General features: G+C 40.5%; 1 protein-coding gene and 1 non-coding gene across 7 annotated transcripts in view; one reads left to right on the top strand and one right to left on the bottom strand.

Moving 5' to 3' along the window:
* Window positions 1–276: 276 nt before the first annotated feature.
* The window catches only part of CPM (carboxypeptidase M), an 81466-nt gene continuing 59153 nt past the window's right edge, over window positions 277–22589 (top strand). The window contains exons 1-2 of one of the 6 annotated variants that reach the window (XM_055239789.1): window positions 277–364; window positions 680–842. In XM_055239789.1, the coding sequence (XP_055095764.1) occupies window positions 683–842 (160 nt within the window). In that variant the 5' untranslated portion in view covers window positions 277–364; window positions 680–682. Of the gene's footprint in view, window positions 383–679; window positions 843–22589 lie in introns of those variants that run through there. The other 5 variants (XM_055239788.2, XM_063614227.1, XM_055239787.2 and 2 more) reach the window with 5 other exon arrangements.
* LOC129461314 (U7 small nuclear RNA) lies at window positions 19563–19624 on the bottom strand. The gene has a single exon (XR_008650467.1). It is a non-coding gene; the product is annotated as a U7 small nuclear RNA (small nuclear RNA).

Here is a 22589-nt window from a genome sequence, read left to right as displayed (position 1 = left end):
TGCGACAGTGAGTGTCCCTCAGTGGAGCGCCCTGTGGCTGCCCAGGCTACAGCCGTGGCCGAGGCGAGGACACACTTCTAACCTGGGGCTCCAGCAAAGACTGTCCGCAAGCGGCGACTCCATGCCCGCAGCCCTCTGCCCCGCTCAGCCGCCCGCCCGCCGGCACCAGCAGCCGCGCCACGAAAGGGCGCACCGCGCGGGCGCCGTCTCTCCTAGGTGCGAAGGCGGCTGAGGCCCCGCCCGGGAGGCACCCGCGCGGCTCCGGAGTGGGCCGGAGGGACGTCCGGGGGCGGGGCCCGGGCGCGCCCGCCCTCTGACCGGGCTATAACACCCGGCCCCGCCGGGCGGCCGCGGGTGGGTAGAGGTGCGCGCCTGGGACCTGGTGAGGCTGGGGTGCTCGGGGACGGGCGCAGCTGCGGCAGCTGCCGGACGGCGGAGGCGCCAGGAGGAGGAGGAGAGGGAGGCGCGGGCGGCTGGGTCGAGGGCACCGAGGCTGCCCGTGCTCCCGGTCTCTGGTTGCACGGCTCACTCCCGAAGGTGTTGCTTCCAGCCTTTGCCTCCTTAGGAGGCAGGGAGCGTCAGTGTCGGGAGACCCTGAGACCGGAGTGCCAAGACGTAGCTGGTGATGCCCCCGCCTGCCCTCATGTGTTCTCAGGTTCTTATTTTTATTCATCTCTAGAACATGGACTTCCCGTGCCTCTGGCTAGAGCTGTTGCTGCCTTTGGTAGCTGCGCTGGATTTCAACTACCACCACCAGGAAGGGATGGAAGCGTTTTTGAAGACTGTTGCCCAAAACTACAGTTCTATCACTCACTTACACAGTATTGGGAAATCTGTGAAAGGTAGGGTCCGTCTCGTTCACACTTTGCCAAACCCTCAGTCCTCCCTTTCAGTATTCATTAAATATGCCCCAGCTTCCTGTCTGCTCTTCCACGCACCCACTCTGAGTGGCACAGAACAGGTCAACTGGTACCGTGCGTGTTGGTTGTTTTCTGCTTTTGTTGAGAGGAATAGTAGGAAGAACTGAATTTTACTGGACTTGTCCATTGTAATTCAGTGTCACTGAGTCCTTTCCATTATTGGAGTTCTGTCTTATTTGGGATGTGTGTTTTAGTTCCTTTTCAAGATAAACTCCCAAGTAAGTCCGTTTATCCGTTTCAGTTCCCCTTTGTGTGGGCTTCTTTATATATGACTTGGATTGTTAATGTCATTTCTTCATGTCTCTTTTAAACTGAAATAATGCAGTTTTGTTGGTAAGATTTCTGTGTCATATGTAATTAGCCTTTTATTTAAAGTTATGCAAAACTATCATTTCTGGAAGTTTCTTTTAATCTAAGTAGTACGGTTCTGTTGGTTAGATTTGTGTCGTGTATAATTAGCCCTATGGCTTAAAGTTATGCAAAAAAGTGGTTCTATGATTAAAGGCTGTTTTTAAAATGTATCCATTTGAAGAAGACAATGCTAGATAATGAATATATATTAGTAGTGATTGAAACTCTTCCCAGCATTTTCATGTTTATCATTAATAATTTATTGTTCTAAGTTAGAAACTACATAAAGTTATTTTCATTTTTATAGACAGCAAGTTTGAATCAGATAAATTAAATAATTTGTTCAAGGTCTCCCAGATGGTGAATTTTATAGCCAAGACTGGCACCCATCCAGCCAAGGCAAATAATTTCATCAGATATCGTTATTTCTTTTTTCTTTCTTTATTTCTTTTTTTTTTTTTTTGAATCGGAGTCTCGCTCTGTTGCCCAGGCTGGAGTGCAGTGGCGTGATCTCGGCTCACTGCAACCTCCGGCCTCCCGAGTTCAAGCAATTCTCTTGCCTCAGTCTCCCGAGTAGCTGGGATTACAGGAATGCGCCACCACGCCTGGCTAATTTTTTTGTATTTTTAGTAGAGATGGGGTTTCACCATATTGGCCAGGCTGGTCTCGAACTCCTGACCTTGTGATCCTCCTGCTTCAGCCTCCCAAAGTGCTGGGATTACAGGTGTGAGCCACCGTGCCCGGCTGAGATATCATTATTAATTAATTATCTTTTATTATCCTGATGTTCCCAAAGAGGTTACCAGAAAACTTAGTCCTTAAATCAAAAGTTTCATAAATTTTATGCACTTTGGATCTCAACTTTTTGTAAGGTGTGTTCAAACTCCTCCTGGATTTTAGCTCTGAGCTTTTGAGTCAATTGAGAGTCTCATAATTACCATATTCTTAATCGTTTTTCAAAAAACATCAAGGCTATGGCTTCTATGTTAAAGAAAAAGTATTATATAAATGTATTTATGTGCAATGCAAAGTCAATATCCTGGGCTGTGTGTAATAGTAACTTTGTTTTTAAACAGCATTGCCAAAGAGTTGGTGCCAGAATTACTCTATTTGCTCTATAATCCAAAATTATAGAGGTTGGGTGTGTGAGAAATCATATCTTGAATCAGCATACGTATTCAGCCTTCCGAAATCATTTTTCCCTAGGGCTAGAGTAGAGCAATTTAAAAAGATCTAGGAATACTAATTATATTAATTAAAAAATATATAGAACACAACTAGCTTGAGTTTATTGTTCAGTCATCATTTCAACCACAAGATGATGAGGATGTTGTTAATTTGAAGCACTGAGTGATTTGGTAAGGTTTTGTATTTTCAAACACAGTGTGCTTGTGACAGTTGGGGGCTCTCTTTCCTAATATGAATTGGCAATTGTGATCTATCCTGCATGATATCAAACCACAATCACAGTGAAAGTCAGCAGGCTTAATTTTTTTTTAATTTTACCTTGTATGCACTCTTGTGGTTAAAGGCTTGAGGAGTTATCATGTAAAAATAAAATCTGACACTAGTGGTTAAATATTTGTGTTGAATATGTTGTTCTGAATAATAACTCGGATTAAGAAAAATCCCGAATCTGCCATTTGGCTCCAACTGGTAGATTAAACTGTATGCCAGTAACTGGGAGTCAGTTGCCAAAGTGTCACTGCACATTAGTGTGACAGTTGAGAGATGGTGCTCCTTTGTTGGTGGTCTTTTTCACTAGATATTTTCCCTAACCATTCTGCCCTCTGATGTAAGATAAGTTTGCTTAGAAAACAGAATTTATGACCAGGCCCAGTGACTCACGCCTGTAATCCCAGCACCTTGGGAGGCCGAGGCGGGAGGATCACCTGAGGTCAGGAATTTGAGACCAGCCTGGCCAACATGGTGAAACATTGTCTCTACTAAAAATACAAAAAATTAGCCAGGCGTGGTGTGCACCTGTGGTTCCCACTACTAGGGAGGCTGAGGCAGGAGAATAGCATGAACCCAGGAGGCAGAGGTTGCAGTGAGCCAAGATCATGCCACTGCACTCCAGCCTGGGCGATAAGAGTGAAACTCCATCTCAAAATGAAAGAAAATAAAACAATTTATTATACACGTATTTATTTATTTATTTATTTATTTATTTATTTATTTATATTACATGCATTAATGTGGGCAGTCTTATCCAGAAGGGAAAGTAATATTCCTACGTAACCAAACACATGTTTAGTTTTTGTAAAAACTTATATGTGATATGCCTATGTAAATATATGCATATCACTTATTTTCTTTGTTGTAATTGTGGATTATATTCTGCTTGTTTTTTCATTTCATGTTATTTCCTTAGATATTTCCATGAATTGACAAAGTCGGTAGATGTGAATTCATTGCTGTATAGTATTTTATCCTCTTGATTATGTGAATTTTCTTAGTCATTCACCTCTTTGAGCATCTGTATAGTTTTTGGTTAACTCTGTTATAAACAGGGATGCTATAAAACCATTGGTACCTGTTATGATAATTACCTTCTATTATTATTGGTGATTTTAAAAAACTTTTTTATTTTGAAACTTTTAAGATCCACACAAAAGTTAAGCACATCTATACCCAGCTTCAGCCATAGTAGACCATATTTCAGTTGAGCCTTTCGAAGGAAATCCCACTGCCTAGTGACACAGTAAAGAAAATCTTGGGTGAAACAAGAGAAGCAAAAAAGTACTGATGACTTAGTTCAGAAAAATCAGAAAAGGTACAGTGTTCATCAGTTCGTTCATTCAATCCTCCATTCAATTAAGGAAACACCTCCCATTTTTTGCCCCAACCCCTTTGTCTAGAAGGATGCCTGGCACATAATCAATAATCTATATCTGTTTATTTAATGGATTGAATATTTGCTGAGCAAAAGCCATGGGAGGCAAACAAAGGTGTGTGTCATTCATTCCCTGCCATTCGGTAGCCCATTTTCAAATACAAATGTATTTACTGTGAATTTCTCAGGGTAGTCTCTCCACACACACCCCAAAATTAGTTTAGGAACATTTTATTATTTTTTTAAAAAATGAACCCTTGTGTTGAGGGCTGACTTTCAATAGATAGCAATGAAAGAGCTGCTCTGCTACATACAAAACCCCAAAGGGCCATTTTAAATGAGATTTCCTACCATCTATTTTAAGAATCTTGCATTGGCTGGGTGTGGTGGCTCATGTCTATAATCCCAGCACTTCAGGAGACCAGCCTGGGCAACATGGGAGACTCCATTTCTTTAAAAAAAAAAAAAAAAAATTAATTAACCAGGCATAATGGTGCATGCCTGTGGTCCCAGCTACTTGGGAAGCTGAGGCAGGAGAATCACTTGAGCCTGGGAGTTCAAGGCTGCAGTGGGCTATGATCGTGCCACTGTACTCCAGCCTGGCCTACAGAACAAGACCTTGTCTCAAAAAAAAAAAAAAAAAGTATCCTGTCTTGCCTCCTGCTAAGTCTAATCATCATTGTATCTGAATACAGTAGGCAGGATAATAACACCTTCCTTACTAGTGATAATATTATTAGAGATTTTTTAAAGCCAGTCAAATTTAGTAGTCTCTGTTATCAAGTACTGTCCATGTAGTAGATAGTTTAATACATTATTTTGATCTCAGCAACTCAAAGTAGTCATTATCCTCATTTACGAAACAGGTAAAATGAGGCACAGAGAGATTAATTAACTTGCTGAAGATAACATAGCTAAGTGTTAGAAGATTCAAACTCAGATCTGCCTATTTCCCAAGCACCTCTCTATTCTCTTTTAAAAAGCAGCTTGATACAGATGGGGATGATTCCATGGAAGTTGAGGTCATTAGTAGAGGGTTTTAGGACCATGGTTTGGGCACATTTGACCTGAAGGTATAGCTCTACCAAGGATCTAGAGCTGCTCAATTCAGTAGCCATTAGCCACTAAGCAATTGAGGACTTGAAATATGACTAGACCAAACTGAGGTGTGCTAGAAAGTGACTTTGAAGACGTAATACAAAAAAGGAAAATATTTCACAAATAATGTTTTATATTGATTACATGTTGAAATGATAATATTTTAGATATGTTATATAAGAAATATTTTTTTTAATTAATTTCAAGGCCAAGAGCAGTGGCTCACACCTGTAATCCCAGCACTTTGGGAGGCTGAGGCAGGTGGATCTCCCGAGCTCAGGAGTTTGAGACCTGCCAGGGCAACATGGCAAAACCCCATCTCTACCAAAAATACGAAAAATTAGCTGGGCATGGTGGCATATGCCTGTCATCATAGCTACTTGGGAGGCTGAGGTGGGATGATTGCTTGAGCTTGGGAGGTGGAGGTTGCAGTGAACCAAGATTCTAATTGTGCCACTGCACTCTAACTTGGGTGACAGGGTGAGACCCCCATCTCAAAAATATATAAATATATAAATAAAAATTAATTTCACCTGTTTCTTTTTACATTATTGTAACTAGTAGAAGATTAAAATTATATATATGACTTGCATCATATTTTGATCAGACTGTGCTGCTATAGAGTGCAATTTGTTATTATTAATTTTTTCCTGCGTACAAGAGGAATTCTAGTTCATTTAGAAAATTTGGATCATACAACAAAGCACCAAAAAGAAAATTAAAATCTCACCATCCAAAGGAAACATTTAGTAGACTGGAATCATACTATACAGTTTTGAGCCTTTTTACCCCCCTGAGTCAAATATCTTATTTTGTTTGTCCATGCAAACGTGTTATCTCTAAAACTTGATTTTTAATTTCTGGTTTGTGTCCTGTCAATAGATATATTATTGTTTAACTTATGCCCCACTGGTGAATATTTAGTTTGTTTCTAAACTTTTGCTGTTATGATCAATGCTGTAGTGAACATCCTTGTAGCTGAGACAGCAAAAATCTGAGCACAGGCTTTGGAACCACTGTGCCCAAGTTCAAATTCTGGATTCTCAGTTTTGTAGCTACGTGACCATGGGTCTTTAGAATAATTCCTGGCACATAGTAAGTGCTATGTAAAAGCTGCTATTATTATTATTATGAATACATACCCAAAAAGGAAATCACTAAGTCTAAAGCCGTTTTAAGTATTTGATATATATACCAAATTGCCTTCCAAAAAGATTGTGTTGATTTATAATCTCTTGGGAAATGCATATTAAGAAAAATAAAACAACTCTTCTAAAACTTACACTAGTCATAAATCAATACTGTCATTAGTGCTTTGAAAGATGACTGTAGCATGCATTTCTCATTGTTATGTTTTAAGTATGAGGGAGAATTTATTTCTCTTGCCTCTTTCCCTAAGAACTCTCACCTTCCCATAATCAACAGACATTTACTGAATTCCTCTACTAGGAGTCCTATACCATTTCAGATGTTCAGAAATCTCCCTAACATTGGTTAAGATTCTTGCTCCTAAGAGGAAAGTACTGTGTTCACATACACAGATCTCTCATGATCACTCGCCCTCAACTGGATAGATTTTAGCCGGTGATTTACCCTCAGAAAAGAGCATTGTATATAAAATTTTGGCACAACACTTGGTCATCCGTCACACTCTGCTCATTTCCCGAATATGCTCGTAAAACCAGTTTGCTTGAGAACCTGTGTAAAATGCCTATTGTGATGCAAATACTGACATATTGAGGATGAATATGAAGAAAACCACTAAAATCTAGGAACTTCAGCTATAATATACATGTTTGTGATTTAAAGTTATATGGGTTTAGTAAGCCTTTCCCCTTTAACATAATACGCAGGGTCCCTTTCTGAGACATTTATCAGCTATCAGCCTTATTCTTATTCTTGAAACATTCAGGGTTTCTTAAAGACATTGCCTTTTTCTTTTTTTTTTTTTTATACGGAGTCTCGCTCTGTCGCCCAGGCTGGAGTGCAGTGTCACAATGTCAGCTCGCTCCGCCTCCTGGGTTCAAGCAATGCTCCTGCCTCAACCTCCTGAGTAGCTAGGATTACAGGCGCCCACCATCGCACCTGACTAATTTTTGTATTTTTAGTAGAGATAGGGTTTTACCATGTTGGCCAGGCTGGTCTCGAACTCCTGACCTCATAATCTGCCTGTCTCAGCCTCCCAAAGTGCTGGGATTACAGGCGTGAGCCACCACGCCCCTCCTATCACTTATCTTGTCATGCTTACATTGTTCCCCACAATTTTAGGTGTTTTCTTTTTTCAGTAGAGACAGGGGTCTTGCTATGTTGCCCAGGCTGGTCTCGAACTCCTGAGCTCAAGTGATCCTCCTGCCTCAGCCTCCCATAGTGCTAGGATTACAGGAATGAGCCACTGTGCCCTCTGCCCACAGTTTTCTAATGTCCTCCATAGGGTAAGATGAGCTTACAATTATCTGAGCCTAAAACCAAAATCTTTTTTATATACAAATACAAAATATTCCCCCCCCCCCCAGTTTTAATATATACTGAACTTTTCAGGGATGCCACTATATGTAAATTGAGGGGAAATTATATTTTGTTTTGCTCTCAACGTGACAGAGATATTTCATATTCAGAGAATCCTGACAACAGTGAACAAAGAGCCAAATCAGTCTGCATTTGTAATCTATGTGTTCACGGTGACTCTCAAGTATAGATACAAGCATGTGACTTCTTTGTCTTCTAGTGGAGTACCCAAGTTTTTGCATATGGATACCATATTTTATGTAAATTGCATTCTTTTTTATTTCTGCTTTATATAGTTTGAACACTATATTGATCTTTTGAAATTATGTATGTAAATGTGTTAGAATTGTATGCCAGCATAATAAAATAGAAGTTGCAAAATATTGGATATGAAAACAAGAGGCATCATCTGATAGGGTTAAGAGATATTAGTGTAAAAGCACAAAGAGAGCTGATAAGGACCCACTTCAAGTTCATGTAGCCAGCATCCAAAAGGTGCTTAGTTTCTGTTCTTAATCCCTGAACATGTGTGTCTGACGGTAACACTGTGGTGACAACAGTATCTAGAGTTGAGATGTGATAACTGCCATTAGCCCTGATTCCTCCTTTCAGTTTGTGTGTTTAGAACACCCCTTTCTCTAAGAGTGCAAAGTAAGAAAGATGTTAAAAAAAAAACAACAAAAAAACCTTAGAATGAAATTACTCAAAAAAAACAAAAAACAAAAAACCACACACATACACATTATATCAAATACAACAAGCATTTGGGTTAAGGGAAGGAGACTAAGTCAAATTTAGTCAAATCTTCCTGTTTGGAGCTAGGCTTGGTCCTGTAGTCCCAGCTACTTGGGAGGCTTACAGAGGAGGATCACTTGAACCCAGGAGTTTGAGGCTGTACTGCACTATGATCGCACCTGTGAACAGCCACTGCACTCCAACCTGGGCAACACAGCGAGAGTCTGTCTCTTTAAAACAAACAAACGAAAAACACTTCTATCTAGTGATTTCAAACAATTGACATTCTTCCTAGCAATTAAATGTAATACTGTATAGTAGTTTGTGAAGAGGTTAGTAAGTCCTAATTTGATTTGTGTTAAAACAGACACAAAATGCACATTAAAAATGTTTCTCATCTCTGTTTTCTGAGGACTGCTGCCTGTCACAGGTTTTAAAAACACACATTTTCTAATGTGACCTTTCACATACATACCTTTGTCAAGCTCAGCTGGAGGGCTTAATCTCCACTGCATCAAAAAAAAAAAAAAATGCTGCCAACTTCAAACAAATTGCCTTGGAGCTGGCTTCACAGAGTAATCATGCACTTACCCAGAGTTGAAGATAACTACCTTGACAATGGGGATACAAAGGCAGTAATGATAGTGCTTACTACTCCAGTCTTTAGCCTATCATGGAATTCAGGAGAAGCTAATTAAGTAATCCTTCTGTTTGTTTAAAGAACTTTCAATTAGTTGCTTATCCAGTTTTTAAATTATTCTGATGCGAATCTGTGAAAACTAGAACCACACTTAAAAATCACAACTAAAGTAACATGAATTGACAGTTATTCAAACACATAACTAAGCCTCCTTTCCCACATAATGCACACGCACGTATACAAATACAGGCAGGTGAAATTTAGCATAACATCATGTTTTTAGAGCATGAATAAGTGTTACATTTGGTCATTCATTAGGTTAATTGAAACTTAGTTCAAAATGTTGCTTACTCCAGGAAGCCTTTTTCTATTCCCCTGGGCAGAGTCAGAATCTCCTTCCACACCTCTTCTCCTCTTGAGCATCTTCCAGTAACTCTATGTGCACATAGAGGCCAAGGACAAGGCTTTGTTCAGCTTTGTATCCTAGGCACTAAGATGTGCTTATTACATGTAACAGATACTCTCAGGGACAAAGATGAAGAGTTATTATATGCTTATTAAATGAAACATGAATGTAAATATATTGTATGTAGTATATTAAATAATACGTAAGTATATAGGATGTGCATTTTTAGATATACTTTTATATTGTTACATATATGTAACTTTATATACTTTTATATAGTTACCTATATTGTATGTAAGTACTTCAGTCCCTCGAGAAAATGACATTGTTTTCTTATAAACTTTTGTTAAAATTAGTTTTATATTAGTAATAAATAATATGATAACTTAGAGAGGTAGAATTAGGGGACCACAATTACGCCCCAGTTCAAGATAAGTCACTGACATGTAGGAGAAGGCCTCAGAGAAGTTAGGGACTTTCAGGCAGTAAAGGACACAGTTGAATTATTCACTGTCTAGCCTAAAATGGGTCTACCCCTACCCCTTGCCTTCAGCCTCCTAAAACACTGACCAAACATGTAATAAGAAAAGAGTAATTATAGGAGGTCCACCACCATCACCCTCACCCCTGCCTTCATTAAGAAGTGTTTAGGCTGGTTGCAGTGGCTCACACCTGTAACTCCAGCACTTTGGGAGGCTGAGGTGGGTGGATCACTTGAGGCCAGGAGTGCGAGACCAGCCTGGCCAACATGGTGAAACCCATCTCCACTAAAAATACAAAAATTAGCCGGGCATGGTGGCAGGTGCCTGTAATTCCAGCGACCTGGTAGGCTGGGGCAAGAGAATCGCTTGAACCCGGAAGGTGGAGGTTGTAGTGAGCTGAGAGCCGAGATCGCACCACTGCACTACAGCCTGGGTGACAGAGCAAGACTCTCTCTCAAAAAAAAAAAAAAAAAAAAAAAAAAGTGTTTAAATAAATGCCTCTGGCTTTATTTGAACAGTCCAGGAATAATTCAAGGGTCTGTCATAGAATTTTGACAAAGAAAAGAAGGTGGGAGGGATCATGTGAAGAAGGCCTTTTTTCCCCCAAGAGGTAAGCAGGGGCCAGGCACAGTGGCTCAGGCCTGTAATCCCAGCACTTTGGGAGGCCAAGGCAGGCCGATCACTTGAGGCCAGGAGTTTGAGACCAGCCTGGCCAACATGGCAAAACCCCATGTGTACTAAAAAAATGCAAAAAAATTAGCCAGGTGTGGTGGTGCGCACCTGTAATCCCAGCTACTCTGGAGGCTGAGGCAGGAAAATCACTTGAACCCAGGAGGTGGAGGTTACAGTGAGCCGAGACTGTGCCACTGTACTCTAGCCTGGGTGACAGTGAGTCTCTGTCTAAAAAAACAAACAAACAAACAAAAAACTTAAGCAGAGATATGAAACCCTTCCATTTTAAGTGTCTTTTTCCCCCTCCATACTCAGAAATGTTGTACTCATTTTAGGTGAAGGCAGATGATATGTCTAACTATTCTTGCTGTGAGTGGTCCAGAAGGGCACAGTTTTGGAAATACACAGATGAACTGTTGAAGGTAGTTTCACCTTAATTTTTAGTCCTTGTTAAATATTTATTCCCTCGTCCATTGTTGATGACTCGGTTGAGCCCACTCGTTAAAATCCTTTTCACAGGGGATAGTCACTGTTATGACAACGTAGACACCTGGAGACGTGGGAAGCGTAGGGTCATTTAACATGTGGCGATTCTACAGCAGTTTTCCCATTGTTTAATTAGAGAGATTTATTTACAGCTTGTGTTAGGCTGTTCTTGGGTTGCTAGAAAGAAATACTGGGTAATTTATAAAGAAAAGAGGTTTAATTGGCTAAGCGTTCTGCAGGCTGCACAAGTGTGGCCCCAGCATCTGCTCAGTTTCTAGGGAGGCATCAGGAGGCTTTTACTCATGGCAGAAGGTGAAGCAGGACCAGGCACGTCACATGGTGAAAGCAGAAACAAGAGAAAGAGGGGGTGGGAGGTGCCACACACTTTTAAACAACCAGATCTCATGAGAACTCACTCATTATTGTGAGGACAACACCAAGCCATGAGAGATCCACTCCCATGACCCAAACGTCTCCCACCAGGCTCCACCTCTAACATGGGGGAAGACATTTCAGCATGAAATCTGGGGGAACAAATATCCAAACTATTCACACCTTACTAATAATACTAAATGTGCACAGTTAAATTTCAGATAAAGATTGTTCAATCGAGGCAGACATGTAAATTTTTTCCATTGCTGTTTGGGACTCAGATGAATAATCTTAGTGTGGTAGAGATAAGCCTAGCTGGTTTATCACTTGTTACTGTAAGTTCCTTTCAATTTATGAAGAAACAGAAAGATAAATTGGGAAATGCCACATTCCAGCCTTAACGAACTTTTTAGTTGGACTTGGCCATCTTTCGAGTTTGAAGAACATGTACTTCTAAGTGTACAAAATGTGTTTTCAAACTCTATGGCATACAGTTCTAGCATAACACCATGTCAGTCAATTGCAGAACTTCCAAATGTTTTTTACACTGAGAGCTCTTTGGTCAAATAATTATTGCTTGGAAGTAAATCCCAGTCTGTGTGTGCCAGGCACTGTATTAGGCTAGAGACAGAGTCTTGAGCAAACAGCATCTCTGCTCTGATGTTTCTTACATGTGCTAGTGAGGGAGGCAAACAAAAAACAAGGCAAGTTCAGATTTTGATCATTGCTATGAAGCAAATACATAGTTTAACGTAATGGAGAGTGACAGTTACTGTGGAACATAGGTTCCATGAAGGCAAGGAGCCTATCCTGCTTGTCACTGTATTTTCAGTGCCTAAAACATAGCAGTTACTGTTTGAGAGAATGTTGTATGGAAAGAATGACAGGAGGCTTGCCTGAAAAGATGGTAGGTTGAAGTGGAGATCTGAAAGGTGACAATCAGCTAGATCTTATAGCCTGATTACAAAGTGCACAAAGTGCAAGTGATGTGCAAAGGCCTTGAGGTGGAAAGAGTAGAATAGAAGTGAGACCAGGGTGGCTGGAGCCCAGTGAGCAAGGGGAAAGTGGTCTTTAAGGAAGTTGGAAGGTACGCAGGGGACAGAACATAGAGTGCCTTCTAAGCCAATTCTAAAGTGGAGCGTTTGAATTCTGTTCTGAGAATAATGGGAAACCATTGAAGGGTTTTAAGAAGAGAGTGATGTAATCTGATGTGGGTTTCAGAAAGATAACTTTAGCTACTGAATACAGAAAATGGCCAGAATAGAAGCAGGGAGAATAATCCAGTTACAGTAATCCTGGCAAATGTCGATGATGGTGATTTGGATTAAGATACCCTGTTAGGAATGGAGGGAAGTGAAAGGACTGGAAATCTGTTTTGGAAATAAAACCAAGAGTACTTGCTAATGGGTTGGGTTGGGTTGGATTGGATTGGATTGGATTGGATTGGATTGGATTGGATTGGACTGGAGGAAGGCGTGTGAGCAGAAGAGGAAAATCAAGGATGATGCTTAGGTTTTGTGCTCGACTGAGTGTATGAAGTGTTCTTATGTTAGATGGACAAAACTGGAAGAGGACAGATTTGGGATGAAATCAAGAGCTCTGATTCAGACATTTTCTTTAGAAATTGTGAACTCCTCAGGAGGTATCCAGTGGAGACGGTTGGGTATATAAGTGGAGCTCAAGAGAGAAGTTTGGCTGCAGAAAGCAAGTTGGGAGTCATCAACATAGAGATGGTATTGAAACCTGCAGGACTAATAAAGTAATCTAGCAAGAGAGTAGAGATAAAGAAAAGAAGGCCAGAATCAAGCTATAGCACCCTCACACAGTTAGTCTGATAGAGTAGAGGAGCCAAGAATGGGGATGGGAAAAAAATCAGTAATGAGGTAGAAGGAAAACTAAGAGTGGTGTCACAGATGTCAAAAAGGGGAGTGGCTCAAGAAGGAGGATGTTTTGGGGGGTGCCATGACCACCTACTAGTAATTTGCTGGAAGGACTCACTCACAACTCAATATAAAATCATATTCAAGGCTAAGATTTATTACAGCAAAGGGTATGGTGCAGGAACAGCAGGATACATATATATGGTGGCAAAACTAGAGAAGTCGAAGTAGGCTTTCTTGTCCTCTTTCTGTAGGGATTCCACATGTTTCTCAGGAATGCATGTTTCTCTCCAGCTGTAAACTGCAGAGACATATGCAGAATGCCTCCACCCAGGAAAGCCCACTCAAGCCTTAGGAGTTCAGAGCTGATCAAGGGAGCTGGTCGTGTAGCTATGTAACCAGCCAGGATGCAGACCCCAAACTAGGTACTAGGATGCATCAGGAATCTTCACGTTAACTTTAAACAATGATACTGTCTTGATATATTTTGACCACTGCCTTGAGGGCACAAAAATAACATAACTAACTAGTGAGCATTTCAGGGAGTTTAGTGCTCAAGATTTGGGTCAGGGTCATTGCTATGACTGCAGGTGTTCCCAAAGACAAGCAAGAACTGAGTAAAACATACTGGCTATGTTAACTCTTTCCTCTAGAGGTCATGGTTAATGTTGAATGCAGGTGAAAGTCAAAACTGAGAGCCATAAAGTTAATTTCTATATCCCAAAATATAGTTAGTGAAATTATATTTCTCTCCAGATAGATTCATTCCACTTATTTAGTAAACATTTATTGAATGCCTAATATAGTTCATGGCACATGCTAGCATGAGACTATAGGGGTAAAGAAGTTAGACATGGCACCCGCCCTGAAGGAGTTGACAATCCAATAAACGCAGATGTCATTAGCTGTGTGCGAGAATATGACAGAGGTCTCATGGCTGAGACCCCAAGGATAAAGAGAGATCAGCCAGGCGAAAAGGGAAAGGCAAGGCAATAAATAGCATGTTCAAAGGCCTGGAGGTGAAGGAGCACATTGACTTTGAGGAGCAAAAGAAGTTCAGTGTGGCTGGAGGGGAGAAAGGAGAAGGTGAGTATGGGGTAGATTATGGAGGACCTTATACAGGCTATTAAACACGTTTTGCTTCATCCATGGGGAGATATAATCCTAAGGGTTTTTGCTTGATAGGAAAATGACAGATTTGTTTTCTTGATTGAAAAATTTCTGATAATTTTACAATTAGTTTTGCATTGCAACAGAGATTCTCTCTCTCTCTCTCTCTCTCTTTTTTTTTTTTTTTTTTTTTTTTTTGAGACAAGAATCTCGCTCTGTCACCCAGGCTGGAGTGCAATGGTGCGATCTCAGCTCACTGCAACCTCCACTTCCCGAGTTCAAGCGATTCTCCTGCCTCAGCCCCCGAGTAGCTGGGATTACAGGCATGTGCCACCACGCCCAGCTAATTTTTGTATTTATAGTAGAGACGGGGTTTCACCATGTTGTCCAGGCTCGAACTCCTGACCTTGTGATCTGCCTGCCTCAGCCTCCCAAAGTGCTGGGATTACAGGCATGCATCTCCGTGCCCAGCCCAGAGATTCTCTTTAAGAAATTTGGTGCAACAGTCATTTCTGGAACAAAAAGTAGTGAGAAAATACAAACACACCAGGGTAAATAAACCAGAGCACCACAAAATGTAATATTAAGTGTGTAAAAATAATAACAATCCCTGAGAGTTATCAGTGTGAAAAGTTTTTATTTGAATGCCATAATTGAAAGGAATTGTTCATTTAAACCTTCAAGTGAATTTATTCTTATGTCTAAAACTTATTAGAAATGTTTCAATGGTGATTATATGTAGTTTCTTCTCTCTTTTGCCTTCAACAGAGCACAGATCACACAGAAAGGAATGATTTGTTTTTAATCAGCAATTTTGGAGACAAATTCTGTGAATGCCAACCTATACAGAAACTGACAAGCATTAATTATTCAGAATGTAAAGAGAAATGCCAGAGTATTAAGGAACAGATACCTAGATTTAAACATAATTTTGGAATATTATAATTATTATGAATTACAACCACTTATATTTGAGGTAGTATGTAACAGCTGTATGCATGAGCAGGAGCATCAGAGGGAACGTAACCTGGTCTCATTTTCTAGGCAAGCCATTCAAGAGGAGCAAAGAGAATGGGAAAATGAAAGCAATGCCACTGCTGATTATTGAACATCTTTATGTGCCATGCACTGTGCTAGGCCCTTTACACATTTTCCTCTTTTAAGCTATTTAAAAACTCTGTGATAAGTTACTTACATTCTCATTTTATAGGCAAGAGCAAATAGATTTTACAGATGAAGAAATTGATGTCCCAAAATGATATCTTGGTAGGTGATAGATTTGGTTCAGTAACCCAAATCTGTCTTTTAGCAATTTATGTATTCATTCAACAAATATTCATTGAGTTCCTACTGTCCACCAGAACTTTTGTAAGGGGATGCAAAGAAGGACAGAGCCGGGTCTTACCCTTTATGAACTAGGGCAGTGGGCCTAACACCCAATTGCCATAATAGGAAAAGCACTGTAATGGGGCTTTGTTCATTACGGTCAACAGTGCAGTGTAGGGATGCTTTGTAAGCTGGCCTACAGGGTGCTTGGTAAAGTTGAGAAAGGCTTATCAGGGAAGCTGACATTTGAACAAAGGTTTGGATATTCCCAGGCAGAGAGATGGAGGTGGTAGGAGTTCCAGGTAAAGCGACTGGGAAAAATATGCTGTGCTTGGGTGGCAGGAGCAGTCCAGGGAGGACATGTTGGGACTGTGCTGCAAGAAGCCTTGTGTGCCAAGGAGATGAGATTTCCCTTGTACATACAGCCAAGGATAAGAATTTGATGACGATTTCTAATGTATCTTAGCATCTAAGTTCCCTTAATTTGTGCTCACTGGAAACCACAAAGTTTTAGAAGGCTTTTGTCATTGTGGTTTAAAAGAAAAAAATAGATTGTTCAAAGAACAGTGATACATAGGGAAAGTATTTTGACTCACGTAATTTCTCACTAAAATTGGCAATATTTGTAGCCCCATGGGAACTATGTTTCCATAGGACATTCTGTTCACTGTCCTTGGGAAGCTATCTAAAAAAAGAAAATAAAAACCACATAAAAAGAGGTATTTGGGGATCAGTAATAAAAGTTGTATACTTTATTGAATGTTTTACTGTGTACTAGCTACTTATCCATATTATTTTAAATCCTGACACCAACCCTGTGAATTAGGTAGTATTATCCCTGTTTTACAGATAGGAAACTGAGGCTCAGAAAAAAAGTGACTTGCCTGAGACTACTTAGCTAGTAAGGAGCAGAGCTGGGAATTCAAACCCAGGTCTGTCAGGATTCAAAACCCCATTTCTTCCAGTCTCTAGAGCCTGGAGGCTTCTGTGGAGGTGACCTAGGCCACTTCAATAGGTGAGGAGACAGAGGACCGCTTGGGGATGCATTCCTTAAACCAGAGCAGCTGATTCTATGAATGCCAACCTAACACAGAAACTGACAAACATTAATTATTCAGAATGTAAAGAAAACTGCCAGAGTATCAAGGAACAGACACCTAGATTTAAACATAATTTTGGAATATTGTAATTATTATGAATTACAACCACTTTTATTTGAGGTAGTATGTAACAGCTGTGCGCATGAGCAGGAACTTGAGAGGGAACGTATCCTGGTCTCATTTTCTAGGCAAGCCATTCAAGCGCAGCAAAGAGAATGGGAAAATGAAAGCAATGCCACTGCTGATCATTGAACACCTTTATGTGCCATGCACTGTGCTAGGCTCTTTACACATTTTCCTCTTTTAAATTATATAAAAACTCTGTGATAAGTTTTTTTAAGTATTCAGACTTTTGTATTAAATTGGAAAACCAGTACTGGAACCTGGGGGTGGGGGCGGGGCAGGGGTCTTCTAATGACTGGCCTTGTGCTCTGTAAGCTTCACTAGCTATCCCACTTTGAAAAGAATGTATGAAACACAGTTGCAGTCATGCATACTCCATCTCCAAAGAATGGATTCATTCTTCAGGCCATGGTATACTGACTATAATTTTCTATTTGTAATTACCCAGATTCCAAGCCTGTTTATAGCATTTATACCTGAGGAATGGAATGGTGAGGATTTGAAGAGGCCACAGTCTTTGAGGTTTTCTTTGATAATAATATCTGTAGCTGCATCAAACACAAATTTGACATTCTATGTATCTGTAGCGCAGGTCATGTGACTGTAAATTCTTTTGATACCTTTTTGCATACTGAGGTCAAGGAACTGGCTCTTGATGTAATTCCCCGCATCTTCATAGGAGTTGTTACCATCATACTCTGGAAAACAAATGCTGAGATGGATTAACTTTTTACATTGGGTTTCCACATGGGATTTTATAGGAATAAAGGTTCCACTACCAGCGGTGAGTAGCCTGAAGTCTGCCACATTGACCAGGAACCTTTGCAAGAATAAACCGAGGATGTGCCCTCTGCAGGTGAATGTGCTAGGCTCTCTGGGGTTGCCAAGGAGTTTGAGTCCCCATCCTTGAGTCCCCATCAACTACATCTAGTTGAGGTACACATGATCCTTTGCAAAAGTTCTGAGCCCTCTGAAACTGATCAAAACTGCATCTGTTAGAAAACATTAAATATATTCTATATATACAGCCAAATACTAGGAGCTTGTGTAAGCAACAGAGTATCTTGGTGGATCACGTGGGTGTTAGGCAAAAGATCCCACTGTTGGCCCTCCCCACACCCACATCCTTACTATGCTCCGGGCAGACAGAGTTACTCTAACTATCTCAAAATGCCCAGAAACCCTTAACCACCTCTACTGATTTGCCTGTATTCAGGAGCCTCCTTCTTCACAGCTGAGATTCAGACTTCATTGAGGGACAAGGTGAATGAGAGGGTAGGGGACAGTAGGGGGCAGAATCTGGTCATCAGGAACTTTGGACTTTCCAGTGAGCACAGACTGAGATACCTCAGGTGCTAAGACTGCAGCACCCCTGGAGGAAGACTGTACACTAGACAACAACAAGGCTGATTGGCAGGACAGCATCTACCCAGCTCCTTAACATCCAGGAGGAGATGGTGGTGCCATGTAGGGACACTTGACCCTGCCCATAGCAGCCCCAGCTCCTGTGCATCCTGGGAGTGAAGTGATCGGGTCATGCATCAGTCCTCACCACTGGGATCATTGCTACAGAGGGGAAGGCTTTTCGCTGTGTGCTGGAGATGGAGATAGAAGTGTATTAATGGAGGAAAACAAAATAAGCTTTTACATCTGCTAAATTAACAGAATCCCAGGCTGCCAAAACTCTGAGGCTTGCTCAATCAGCAGTCCAAACTGTATTTCCTCTAAGGGACAAATTATGAGCTGCTGTAAAGGTACACGCAGTCTAGTGAGAAACCATTCAATTTTGAGGGGAAAACTCTAGGGAAATAGAGTAAGTTAAAGGAGTAGAGTGTGCCAGTATGAGAAGGCAACTCTCCTGGAGTTTGAGTTCCAAAACTCAGTGGGCTCATAGGTCATGGTGTGATCTTAGAAGTCATAAGTGACCAACAAGGAGTTTAATAACGCATTTTCTTATACTCCCTCTTTTTACATAGCCTTTATACCAAGTTATCATCTGGCCGTCATTTTAGATATAGGTTTCTAAGTTAGACGGTAGGGTCCAAATGAAGTGTTTGGCAAAGTCATCTTAATTTTTTAAAACTTGATATGAAAAAGATGTTGGTATCAGGCATTGAAATTGAGCTATCAGAATAGGGAAAAATTCCCCATTTATGCCCATACTCACAAATACACAAATATTTATAAACAATAATGAGACAGGCAGGCATGGTGGCTCACACCTGTAATCCCACCACTTTAGGAGGCCAAGGCAGGCAGATCACTTGAGGTCAGGAGTTCGACCAGCCTGGCCAACATGGTGAAGCCCCGTCTCTACTAAAAATACAAGATTAGCCGAGTGTGGTGGCGTGTGCCTGTAATCCCAGCTACTTAGGAGGCTGAGGCAGGAGAATTGCTTGAACCCAGGAGGTGGAGGTTGCAGTGAGCTGAGATCGTGCTATTGCGCTCCAGCCTAGGCGACAAGCGCAAAACTCTGTCTCAAAATATAATAATAATAAGACAACTTATTTTTTCCCTTTGGGGGGCTTTCCAGCAAAAACCAGAAAGCCTATTAGACAAATTTTAAAAGAGCTGTAACACTATAATAAGACTGTTTAATAATAGTTGAGAACACAGAGCCCGAAGAACACAGATTGCCTGGGTTCAAATCCTGGTTCTGCTGTTCAGTGGCTGTAATCTTGAACTACTGTCTTACCCTATCTGTGCCTAGTTCCTATTTTGTAAAATAGAAATAATAGTTCTACCTCATAGGTTGTCGAGAGGGCTAAATAAGTTAATAAACATAAAGTGCTCAGAATATGATTGGCACATAAGTGCTGTAGAAGTATATGCTACTCTTACTGCTGTTACATAAATTGTGATATTTGGCAGCCTTGAAGCGTGGCCCTGCCGTATGCTTTGTGTTTAAAACCCTCAAACTACTGTTTATTGAGGCATCTTTGATGTCAGGCACAGGGCTAGGCAATGTTCCTACTGTATCTCAATGAATCTACACAACACCCTATGAGGTAAATACCAATTTACAGCTTTAGAGACTGACTTGCCAGTGGTTAAGTAACTTGCCTAAGGCCACAAAGCAAGTACCTGGTAGATTCAGGACTGGAGCTTCAAGTCTAGAGAGCTTGGCTCCAGCCACAGCTGCAGTTTGGGCTGACCTTGTTCCTGCCAGCATACTTTGGGACCTGGGCCATACAAGTTATAGCATCCTGGACAGAGCCTCTATTTTGTAGAAAAGGAACCTGAGGCCCTAGGATTAAATGAATTGCCAGAGGTCACTCTCCAAAGAGACTCTGAGGTCCAGATTAGGAAACCTGAACTAACGTTGAAGCCTTGTCTTTCTGTATAAGATCCAACTGCTTGTGGTGTGTTTGGCCAAAAAGACTCAGGTTAAAGTCAGATATCAAATAACATACTGACATCTAGCATATTTATGCCCAGATGCCATATAGCAAATCATCCTTCACTTTAATTAGCTTATAGTTATATACTCGACAATGTGAATGAACAGAGAAAAACAAGGTATTTTTTTTTCAACTTCTAAATTTGCTTGGGAAATTCCTCCGTGTCTTTTACAGGTTTAAAAATCATATTTAACGATAATGTAGTTATCTTAGGAAAAAGACCAACCCGTTTTTATCAGTATCATTGGGCCATCACAGATGAGAGCTTTCTATCTTATGGAATCATTTGCACAAAGTATATATGAGGATATACAGCATTGTATTTGCAGCATTTCTTATAATAGTAAAAAAATTAAATGATACAGTCATCTAGTTAGTGCCACTGAGTTGTACACTTAGAATGGTTAAATAACAAATTTTGTTATATGTGTTTTGCCATATTTTAAAAAAATAGTTTAAGAAACTAGTGACTTGTATACTTAAACTGAGTGGATTGTATAGTATGCAAATAATGTCTCAATAAAGATATTTTTTAAAACCCATACATTCTTCCATAGAGAATTGGTCAGATTATGCCAAACCCAGTCAAAGGAGTATTTTACAACCTTTATTAAAGAATTAGGTAGATTTATATGTTTTGACATGGGAAGATGTCCAGAATATTTTGTGAAGTAAAAAACAGTTGATGTGCATTTCTATATGCTGTATGCACACGTCCACAGTTTTGTCTTATGAGTAACACTCTTGTAAATGTCATTATGCAACTTGGCTTTTTCACTTACGTGTGTTAGAGGTTAGTACATATAGAGATACCTCATTTTTTTAACTGTTTCAAACTATTCTGTGGTATAATTTTATCTTAGTTTATTTAGTCATTTGCATATTGATGAGTCTTTAGGTCATTTATAACTTTTAGATATTTCGAAGAATGCTGCAATAGATACCGTTAAACGAGCACATTAGCTCCATAATTTCCCAAGGTAGGCACTGCTAAATCAAAAAGTACATGCATTTTTTTCCCCAAGTTTCTTTCTTTCATTCATGATGCTCTTCTTCCTCCTCTTCCTCCTCTTCTTCTTCTTCATTATTATTATTATTGCTATTATTATTATTATTATTATACTTTAAGTTCTGGGTTACATGTGTAGAACGGGCAGGTTTGTTACATAGGTATACATGTGCCATGGTGGTTTGCTACACCCATCAACCCGTCACCTACATTAGGTATTTCTCCTAATGTTATCCCTCCTGTAGCCCTCCCACCCCCCGACAGGCCCCATTGTGTGATGTTTCCCTCCCTGTGTCCATGTGTTCTCATTGTTCAACTCCTACTTATGAGTGAGAACATGCAGTGTTTGGTTTTCTGATCTTCTGATAGTTTGCTGAGAATGATCGTTTCCAGCTTCATCCATGTCCCTGCAAAGGACATGAACTCATCCTTTTTTATGGCTGAATAGTATTCCGTGGTATATATGTGCCACATTTTCTTAATCCAGTCTATCATTGATGGACATTTGGGTTGGTTCCAAGACTTTGCTATTGTGAATAGTGCCGCAATAAACATATGTGTGCATAAAAAGTACATGCATTTTTGTGCTTGATGGATACTGACAGATTACCCTACAAGAGGATGTATTATTTACACTCCCAGCCCCACATGAGTATGTGTATTTCCCCACATCCTAACCAACACTAATTTTTTCCCATTCTAATGGGTGAAAAAAAATCTCCATTTTAAGTTGCATTTTCACTGAGCATGGTGGTACACACCTACGGTTCCAGCGACTTAGGAGGTCAAGATGGGAGGATTGTTTGAGGCCAGGTCTGGGAGTTCAAGACTAGCCTGGGCAACATAGCAAGACTCCATCTCTACCGAAAATTTTTAAAAAACTACCCAGGCATGATGGTGCATTCCTGTCATTCCAGCTACCCAGGACACCGAGGCTGGATGATTGCTTGAACCCAGGGCCATGGTCCCACCACTGTACTCTAGCCTGGGTGACAGAGTGAGAACCTATCTCTAATTAATAATTAGTAGCATTTACATGATTGAAAATCAGAATGAACATGTTTTCACATTAATTCATCATTAGATAAACATTGAGGTACTGCCCCAGATGAACAAACACAAACCCCGGCCCCTGTG

Source organism: Symphalangus syndactylus, chromosome 13, assembly GCF_028878055.3.
Source record: "Symphalangus syndactylus isolate Jambi chromosome 13, NHGRI_mSymSyn1-v2.1_pri, whole genome shotgun sequence".
NCBI classification, from domain to species: Eukaryota; Metazoa; Chordata; class Mammalia; order Primates; family Hylobatidae; genus Symphalangus; species Symphalangus syndactylus.
Note: the sequence above shows the minus strand (reverse complement) of the source record. Positions and strands in the feature narration are given on the sequence as shown.